Here is a 9830-nt window from a genome sequence, read left to right as displayed (position 1 = left end):
TGTATAGTATAGTGTTATTTATGTGTGTATTGTATAGTATAGTGTTATTTATGTGTGTATTGTATAGTATAGTGTTATTTATGTGTGTATTGTACAGTATAGTGTTATTTATGTCTGTATTGTATAGTATAGTGTTATTTATGTGTGTATTGTATACTATAGTGTTATATTGAGTGTAAAACTGGAAACACAAACATGACACACTTTTTATCTCCACTCACCCAAATCGTACAGCTTGTTCAGTATCCGATCTAAAACGTCCTGATCCACATCGAAACCCTCTTCACTTTCTCCTTTTGTTCGCTTCATCTTTAATAAAAAGCGACAGAAAAAAAAAACACACACACACAAACACACACACTTCTCACGTGTGTTCCTTTACACATACATCCGCATTTCGCGTAATGTCCTCACCAAGGCCACCGTCCGAACAGCCGCGTTTCCAGGAAGTGTTCGTCTCCATGGGCCACGTCCTAATCCGCCCTTAGTTACTACATAGGCGCACTTTATATTACACAAACCAATCACCGGCTACAGACTATCTAGGGCACTAGATTTAACAGCACGATTTTTAGGATTGAGCCGGTTATTTTTTGACACCACCCATGTGTGGTCAGTTGTGCAAGCTGAGATGTTTGAATTGTCAACTTTATAGTGGGTTTTTTAGTGATTTGTATAAAGATTAGCACTTATGGTCTGTCATTATGGCGTCTAAAGTGCTGTACTCGGTAAGGAAAGATCATTCCTGTGGTGTAATGAAGTGCATGATTTCACTTAGATGTTTGTTTACTTCATTCTTTATTTGCTGCATCCAGATGTTTAATCCAGATGTTTCTGTCTTTAACCCAGTCTTCTAAAACTTGTATATGTAAATATAAATGATCTCTTTTTGGACTAATCTGCAGCTCAGAGATCCCACCCCTAAGAAAAGAGATGATTTTGAGGACATTCTTGATGAGAGGAGGAACTCCAGTGATCTGAGATATGCTCTGAAGTGCTACACACCTGCTGTGTATAGAAACCTGTCGCCTTGTAAAGCCAGCATGCTGAAAAACCTCGTCCTGCAGTCCGAGTCTCTGAGATACGTCATCGGGCGGGTACGTGGGGTTCTAAAGCGCAGTGGATCCTGGGTTTGAAAAATAAAGTCTGATTTGCAGCTGTGTGTTATTTTCTCTGTAGGTGTCTGCGGAGACCGGCGAGACTCACGAGGTCGTACAGGAGGAAGCGTCTCAGGTGCTGGAGGAAATGGCTCACCGCTTGCAGCTCAGCTGTGTCCGCTTCTTCGCCTTCACACTCAGCAAAGCCTTCAAAGCGCTGTACCGTAGCGTTCGTGTCAACGAGGAGGGCATCCAGAGAGTGTGTATAGATCATCACGTGCTAAAGTTTAGTCAGTATTCAGGGATGAGTTTGAGGATGATGATGATGATGATGATGATGATGACGATGGATTGTTGTTTCCAGCTTCAGCAGGCCATTCAGGAGCATCCGGTGGTTCTTCTGCCCAGTCACCGCAGCTACGTAGACTTCCTGATGATGTCCTACCTCCTGTTCACCTACGATCTGGCTCTACCCGTCATCGCTGCAGGAATGGGTGTGTACCTGCTAGCGTAAACATCACTTCTCGTTCTGTTCGCACTACTGATGTGGATTTTTGTGATCCCGATTCACGATGTTTTACACGAACGTTGGCTAAAACCTCGCTCTTTTGTTCCAGATTTTATCAGCATGAGGTTTGTTGGAGAGATGTTGCGAATGTCAGGAGCGTTTTTTATCCGCCGCTCGTTTGGCGGAGATCAACTCTATTGGGCAGTTTTCTCTGAATATGTGAAGACCATTCTAAGGGTAAGAAATATCCATCCATCCATCTATCTATCCATCCATCCAGTCGTTCATCACACCATCCATACAACAGTCTATATTTCTATTTCATCATTTACTTTCTTTTCATCTGTCCTTCCCTTACACTTGTTCCTTGTAATTTCTCCATTCCTTACATTTATTCAGCCATTTATTCCTTTAGACGTTTATTATAACAGCCGTATATCTGTCCTTTCACTCATTTATTTGTCCCATCACCATCCATCCATCCAGCCAACCAGCCAGTTGTGTCTAATCGATCCACCCATTCATCCATCCATCCATTTATCCACCAGTCTATTTATCCATCCATCCATCAGTTTATCCATCCATCCATCCATCCATCCATTCATTCATTCATCCATGCATCCATCCATCCAATCAGTTGTGTCTTATCCATCCATCCATCCATCCATCCACCCATTTATTCCACAAGTCTATTTATCCATCTATCTGTCAACTCATCCAACCATCCATCCATTCATCTTTCTATCCATGTATACAGTGTACATTTAAATGTTTATCCATCCATTTAGCAGTAGACCATCCATCCATCCATCCATCCATCTATCCATCCATTTATCCACCAGTCTATTTATCCTTCCATCTGTCAGTTTATCCATCCATCCATCCATCCATCCATCCATCTATTCATTCATTCATTCATGCATCCATCCATCCAGCCAGCCAGCCAGCCAGTTGTGTCTTATCCAACCATCCATCCATCCATCCATTTATCCATCCATTTATTTATCCATCCATCCATCCATCCATCCATCCATCCATTTATCCACAAGTCTATTTATGTATACATAATACAGTGTACATTTAAATGTTTATCCATTTAGCTAGTCGTTCATCCATCCATCCATCCATCCATCCATCCATCCATCCATCCATCCATCCATCCAGCCCCAACTTTCTTAATCCCTTTATTTATCTCTCCAGTCATACGTTGAAATACTTTCCTGTCCATCCTTTCATCCCTGCATCCATCCACTCATCTGTCTAACCCCATCTTTCCTGCTGTGCCTCTGTTCACTTCCACAGAACGGTTACGCTCCAATCGAGTTCTTCCTCGAAGGCACCAGGAGCCGAACAGCGAAATCACTCACACCAAAGACGGGTAACCTGAACGTCAAACACACGGCTGGGAATTCTGTGTTCAGGGATTAGAGGATAACTTGCTCCAGAGCTGCAAAAATATTGGCACCACTGACCATATTCTGAAAGCCTTGAGGCCAATTGCTGTAGGATGCCATGTTTAAATAAATAAATAAATAAATAAATAAATAAATAAATAAATAAATAAGTGGGGGGGGGGGGGTGTAGATCGAATGTGTACAAAATATCTGACAGATCAGAAGTGCATTAAATATATTATGATGCATTAAAGTTTTGGAGCGAATGCTTTCACTGGCAGACTTTAAACATCATTTGTTCAGTTAATAAAATCTGCATAAAACATCAACCTCGTCTGGGATTCTGACACAGCAGCCTCGCTGACTCCTGCATATTATACTGCAGCGTCAAGCCTTTTCCCTCATCGTGATCCATTTCATTTTTCTGTTCACTTGAAAATAAACGAGATGTGACAGGAAAAAAAGCTTTTTTTCTTCCGCTGCATCTGTGCCGAGACTTCTAAATAAAAACAGCTTGATTGCACGATCGAATCGGACGCGATCGGATGCCGCCGCCTTGTTTATGGATGATAAAGTTTGGTGCGATGAACTGAACTCTGATCCAGTCATTAATCAGAAACAGGGATGAATATCTGTGAAGGTTTAATATGTTTTCCCTGTCTGTATTTTCATTCTGTCTGTCTGGCTGACTACAGGTCTGCTGAATATAGTCATGGAGCCGTTTTTTAAAGGAGAAGTCTTCGACGTGAACTTGGTTCCTGTGAGCATAAGTTATGAGAGAATTCTAGAAGAGTCTCTATATGCACGTGAGCTGCTTGGAGTACCAAAACCCAAAGAGTCCACATCTGTTAGTAACTCTGCAGATCTCGGTCTCCTTTCTCTCTGATAATATTTTTGAAGCATGATGGTGTTAGCATCGTATGTAAACACTTCTTTCCCTCACTTCTCTCTCTCTCTCTCTCTATCTATCTCTCAGGGTCTGTTAAAGGCCAGGCGGATCCTTAGTGAGGATTTTGGTACGATGCACGTCTACTTCGGCGCTCCGGTGTCCGTACGTAGCCTGGCACAGGGCCACGTGAGCCGTTCCCAGTACAACCTGGTGCCCAGGTAACTCGGTGTCCTTCTAAACGCATTGAACCATCCAGTCAGTCTCTGCTGCTTAATTGTTGTTGTTTGTCATCAGTCTGCACGGTACAGCTCATCCTTTCTTTTTTTTATTTACATAGTTTGCAAAAATTTGTTTAATCTTGTGGCTGTGAAAATCCAATGAAAAATACCACCATCATTTTTCACTATGGAACTTTGGATCATTTTTGGCCTTTTTGGTGCTCCACACTATTTTTCCTTGTGAAGCATGGTGAGCGTAGCATCATGATAAGCAATTGCACCAGATCTGATTTAAGGGTGTTACAGCAATGGGGGTGAAATCGTACGCATTCACACCCTTTGATCTTTATTTGCGAATAGTCGTGCAAACTATCGATTTTCTCTACTTCAATATCACATCCTCAGATAACATCAAATGTCTCTCTGATGTCTCCCTCACGTGTCTCCCTCAGACACGTTCCTCAGAGGCCGACGGCAGACACTCAGGCGTTTGTGAATGACGTAGCGTTTCACCTGGTGCGGCTACAGGAGGAGAACATGGTACTGAAGCCCTGGGCGCTGATCTCCACCCTGCTCCTGCAGAACCCTGACGGTGTGGAGCTGTCAGCTCTCAGCCAGCAGGTAGACTGGCTCCGGCGCCTGGCCCTCAGCTTCGGGGCCTTTCTGGACTGGCCAGGTATGTATACAGAGTCAGGTTATGCTGTAATGACAAAAGATAAAACTCATTCTCTCTCTCTCTCTCGCTCTCTCTCTCTCTCTCTCTCTATTGTTCTCTCTTTCTCTCTCTCTTGTTCTCTCTCGCTCTCTCTCTCTCGTTCTCTCTTGCTCTCTCTCTCGCTCTCTCTCTCGTTCTCTTGCTCTCTCTCTCGCTCTCTCTTGCTCTCTCTCTCTTGTTCTCTCTCTCTCTCTCTCTCTCGCTCTCTCTTGTTCTCTCTTGCTTTCTCTCTCGCTCTCTCTCTCTCTCTCTCTTGTTCTCTCTCTCTCTCTCTCTCTCTCTCTCTCGTTCTCTCTCGCTCTCTCTCTCTTGTTCTCTCTCTCTCTCTCTCTCTCTCTCTCTCTCTCTCTCTCTCTCTCTCTCTCTCTCTCTCTCTCTCTCTCTCTCTCTCTCTCTCTCTCTCTCTCTCTCTCTCTCTCTCTCTCTCTCTCTCTCTCTCTCTCTCTCTCTCTCTCTCTCTCTCTCTCTCAGATGGTGAGCCATGCATTAAGGTGATCAGCTCCAGTCTGACCATACACAGAAACTTGGCGTGTGTGTCTGGGGGGCATGTGCGTCTGGTCGTTCCTGAGGTGTCAGGGGCGGGGCTGAGTGCTGAAGAGGCGGAGTTTAACCGAGCGGTCAGTGTGCTGTCCTGCGGGTCTTACAGGAATCAGGCGCTGCATGTGTTCGTGAGGCCGGCTCTCCTGGCTGTGGCCATGCACAACGCAAACTCCAGCCGGAGAGGTAAAAGTCTAAAAGCATGATTATAATAATAATAATAATAATAATAATAATAATAATAATAATAATAATTAATTTCTGGTCCAGACGAGGTCTACAACTGCTTTAACTTTCTGTGGAACGTTTTCTCCAATGAGTTCATCCTCTGTCCTGGAGCCTCAGTGAAGGTCAGAGGTCTCAGGTCTCACACACATACACACACGCACACACACACACACACACACACACACACACACACACACACACACATACACACACACACACACACACACACACACCCTTAATCTTTATGATAGTTTGTTTTTGTTAAAACCTTTCTATCTTACAGCTTATGCTCAGGACTGTGAGTGTGTGTGTGTGGGTGTGTGTGTGTGTGTGTGTGTATAGGACTTTGAGGAGGCATGTTACTTGCTGGTGAAGTGCGGCGCAGTTCAGGAGGTGCAGCAGGAGGTTGTGATGTCATCGAGCGGACAGGCGACGCTGTCCTTCCTGTGTTCGCTGATGGAGCCGTTTTTGCAGGGCTACCAGGTAAAGACTTTTTTGACACATGATATTTCTTACTTAAGCGATGCCCTTTAACAAGGAAGGAGAAGAACTTAGCTGATCAAAAATCTATACAAAAATAATATTCTAATATGATAATCTGCTCATGCGCTAGCCAACCAATCAGCTTCCTGTTTCTGTGCAGGTTCCAGCTTTACTTAATTCATCGACCAATCACAAGATAGATCATCTGATACTAACTTTAAGATTCATTTTTAGTTTCATACCGTCTTTCAAAACTAGAGTAACTAAATATTGCTACTTCTTACATCAGTAGTTGGTGTGTGTGTGTGTGTGTGTGTGTGTGTGTAGGTGGTGTGTCAGTATCTGTGTGAGGACGTGCAGGAAGATCTACCTGAGAAGAACTTTGTCCCTGCTGTGAGGAATTTTGCTCTCCGTCTCATCCTGGCAGGTGACCACACAATCACATCATCACAAAAGTCAGCTAAATCAGTGAAGTGCAAAAGTTTGTGCACCCCAGAACAAACAAATGGCATTTACTGCAAAAATGCAGACACTGTGTTTATTAGATTAAATATTAGATCCCAGATGATTCTCATTTCTGTAGCAAGTGCATGAAGGTTTTTTTTCCGTTTCAGGAAGCCTGAAGTGTTACGAAGCTTTATCGTCCGATTTGCAGAAAAACGCCCTGGCTGCACTGATACGGCTGAAAGCCGTCAAGAAGGTCAAGACGTAAGCGTGCTCTTGATAACACGACTGAGAGCTTTTTATTTATTTATTTATTTTCGAAGGTTTTCTGACAGCTTTTTATTTATTTATTTATTTATTTATTTTTCTCGTCTAGCGGCGATCAGGTGGTGCTGAAGATCAACAAGATGGCCATGAACTCGTTGGAGGACTCGCTGGGTACGTGTGATGTCATATAGATTTTTTTGATAACACGAAGAATGCATCATTATTATTTATCATTTAAAGCTATAGTGTGCACTTCATGACCCCGTTTAAATTTCACAGGGGGTAAAATTCCCACCCAGAAGCCTGTCCTCGCTCGGCTGTAAGCACGCACACACACACACACACACACACACACACATGTACACACACATACACACTCCTCCCAACGTGTGCCTCTACTGCCTTCATTTGCATAATGTTTTGCGTCACGGCTTTGCCAACTACAAGGACTGTTTGTCATCGAGCTTTAAGGAGCCGTAACCATCTGGGACACGCTCTCTCTACACACACACACACACACACACACAGTCTCAGTGTTAATATCCTGCTGTGTGATCAATGCTCCACTTTTTAACCGCTCTGAACTTTCGTTATCAGCTGTTACTATTTTTGATCTCACCAAATTGTGCAATTTTTTTTGGATTGATTTTTTTAATAATGTTTGCACACTTTATTTAAGACACGGTATTTTTTTTTGCACAAAGTCATCGTGTTTTTTTTTGTTTTTTTTTGCTTGAAAGGCATCAGGTTCTTCCATTTTGTTTCTTGATACAGCGACGCTGCCATAAATCAAAACAAAAAGAACTGAACCGTAGTTTTCTAGATGAGAATATGCAAACAAACTAAGAGAAAGTGTTTTGTTTTGTCTTGTGTTTTTTTTTATATATTATTTATCTCCAAAAATAGATTTGTTTGTCATTGAGTTTGGTCTGGTTTAATGTGTTGATTATACTGTAGATTATATTTTATGAAGCGGTTCTGATTTTATCAGAGGATATCTGGGTTGATGTAGTTTGGGATATTTGGCTAAAGTTTAGATTTGCTATGGGATATCTGGATAAAGTTTGGATTGGATTTGAAATCTAAAACTAAAGTTTGGATTTTGTTCGGGAATTTGGTAAAAAAAAACAACAAAGCTGGAACAGCTTTGACGGACTTGGATATAGTTTGTGATATCTGCTTAAAGCTTGGATTTAATTTCCACATGGTCTGAAATTTTTAGCTAAAGTTTAGATTTGAGTTCTGCGATAACACCAAGCTAAAGTTTAGGGGTTTTTTTTAGGGAATTTTGGTTAAAATATCTGGTTTAAATTTGGATTTGGTGTGGGATGACATCGGTAGTTGTTTTTTATGTACTTTGGTCTGTAATTGTTATTTAGAACAGTTATATACTGCTAACACACAATCCAATGTTTACAGCATCCTTTAGCCATAATAGACTTTTTCGCCATGTTGAGGATCGGCAACGTGGAGAGAATCTTACATCCTAAAACGTTTATGTAATGTTTATAAATAATATATTTCTCTGTAATGTTATTAATAATTCATGAAGTGCCAACAAAGCAGTAAAAACATCGCATAAAAAGCTATGCATTAAATACTCAACGTTCTCGAACAGCGAAAAGTGTCCCATGATGTCATTTACGCTGATGAGACTGCATGTCGTCACGTCGCCCAAAGGAAGAATGAAGCTATAAAAGATTAAACGCAGAACTGTTGTGCTGTCACATGGTGTAACTCATGGATATTTTCTGCTGAATATATACATGACACATTTTAAACTAAAATAAAAAAACACGACTGCCCGCTACATCTTTACAAGGGCTTCAGATGCCATGATTACAGCTTAGACCTTTTTTTTACACATATGATTTATCTTAAAGTACATTTGTCACGTATGCTAATCCGAGTACGCTTAACATATGTCATGCTAGTAACAGTGGTTTATAATGCAGAGTTTGGGTTGTGTGTGTGTGTGTTTGTGTATGTTTTCTTGTATAATTATCAACTGTGCAGCTGATTGTACTTGAAAAAGTAATCTAAGTACATTATTATATTACTGTTATTTTAATGTGCCAAAAACAGTCAACTTTACTAAAGTCCACTCAGGGCAATTAAAAGTTTTTTTTTGTTTTATTACTTTTCAATTTAAAAATTTTTACTTTACTTAACACTACTTTAAAACCTGGATTCTTATGCAGTAAGTGAACTCTGTAACTTTAGGACAAGGATATGTAATATCTCTTGGCATTCCTTTTTTGAGGCCCCACTTTTCCTCAGATCTGCGATTTCTTTTTTTTAAATAAAACCCTAAACAAAAGAGGTGAATCCATGAGATAAAGCATGTCTGTAAGCCCTGTGATTTTCCACTGTAATGTCTTTGCCAACAACAACACTCTTTTGCCAAAGTCGTTTCTTGTTACTGATGTTTCTGTGCTTTGGGTTTGCAGTGTGTTTGAATAATTACTGATTCAGTCTAATTTCACGGTTTGACAGAGTTTGTCTAATGAATAATGATTATAGTGTGTGTTTGTTTGTGTGTGTGTGTATGTGTGTGTTTTGTATTAATTTCTGTAATGACAATAAAGTCTGATAATCGAGTGTGCATTCTTGCAGATTGTCTGTGTTTACATATATTATATAAATTTCCAAAGGTCCTCAAAATGATAGGAAAGTGTCAAGTCCTCATAATTACCAGGTGTGTGTGTGTGTGTGTGTGTGTGTGTGTGTGTGTGTGTGTGTGTACACATTTAAACCTTTACAATTCCTAACAACGACCAAATAGTATCATACAAATTCTCAAATCCTTGTAATCATCCTCTGTGTGTGACTGTACACAAGTATTCAGTCATTTGTGAGGACCAAAAATTACCATTAGTATCATTGTGTGTGTGTGTGTGTGTGTGTGTGTGAGAGAGAGAGAGAGAGTGAGAGACAGAAAGGGAGAATTTGTAATCCTTTTTTTCTAATGTGTATGTATCCCTGCATGTCTCCAAATCCCCTCTAGGTGGCACACAGATCCTTTTTTTTCGGCTCCCTGAAATGAAATT

General features: G+C 41.1%; 2 protein-coding genes across 3 annotated transcripts in view; one reads left to right on the top strand and one right to left on the bottom strand.

Annotated features, from left to right (window-relative positions):
* c12h1orf131 (chromosome 12 C1orf131 homolog) overlaps window positions 1-424 on the bottom strand; it is a 6139-nt gene extending 5715 nt beyond the window's left edge. For both annotated transcript variants that reach the window (XR_009649274.1, XM_060883549.1), the window contains exon 1: window positions 222-424. Coding sequence is in view for 1 of the 2 variants with exons in the window: in XM_060883549.1 (XP_060739532.1) it covers window positions 222-309 (88 nt within the window). In the remaining variant the exon portion in view is untranslated. The remainder of the gene's footprint in view (window positions 1-221) is intronic.
* Window positions 425-592: 168 nt separating this feature from the next.
* gnpat (glyceronephosphate O-acyltransferase) lies at window positions 593-9385 on the top strand. The gene is made up of 16 exons (XM_060883760.1): window positions 593-728; window positions 906-1097; window positions 1180-1356; window positions 1462-1591; window positions 1715-1842; window positions 2908-2983; window positions 3695-3846; window positions 3976-4106; window positions 4559-4782; window positions 5293-5544; window positions 5629-5708; window positions 5929-6069; window positions 6397-6496; window positions 6684-6777; window positions 6890-6951; window positions 7060-9385. The coding sequence occupies exons 1-16, from the start codon at window positions 705-707 to the stop codon at window positions 7101-7103; spliced, it is 2007 nt and encodes a 668-aa protein (XP_060739743.1). The 5' UTR covers window positions 593-704; the 3' UTR covers window positions 7104-9385.
* The last annotated feature ends 445 nt before the right edge of the window (window positions 9386-9830 follow it).

Source organism: Tachysurus vachellii, chromosome 12, assembly GCF_030014155.1.
Source record: "Tachysurus vachellii isolate PV-2020 chromosome 12, HZAU_Pvac_v1, whole genome shotgun sequence".
NCBI lineage: Eukaryota > Metazoa > Chordata > Actinopteri > Siluriformes > Bagridae > Tachysurus > Tachysurus vachellii.
Note: the sequence above shows the minus strand (reverse complement) of the source record. Positions and strands in the feature narration are given on the sequence as shown.

Coding starts and splice junctions, on each gene's coding strand:
- gnpat (XM_060883760.1), top strand. CDS start 705: ATGGCGTCTAAAGTGCTGTACTCG. Junction 1,843..2,907: donor ATGTGAAGACCATTCTAAGG/GTAAGAAATATC, acceptor TCACTTCCACAG/AACGGTTACGCTCCAATCGA. Junction 6,778..6,889: donor GCCGTCAAGAAGGTCAAGAC/GTAAGCGTGCTC, acceptor TTTCTCGTCTAG/CGGCGATCAGGTGGTGCTGA.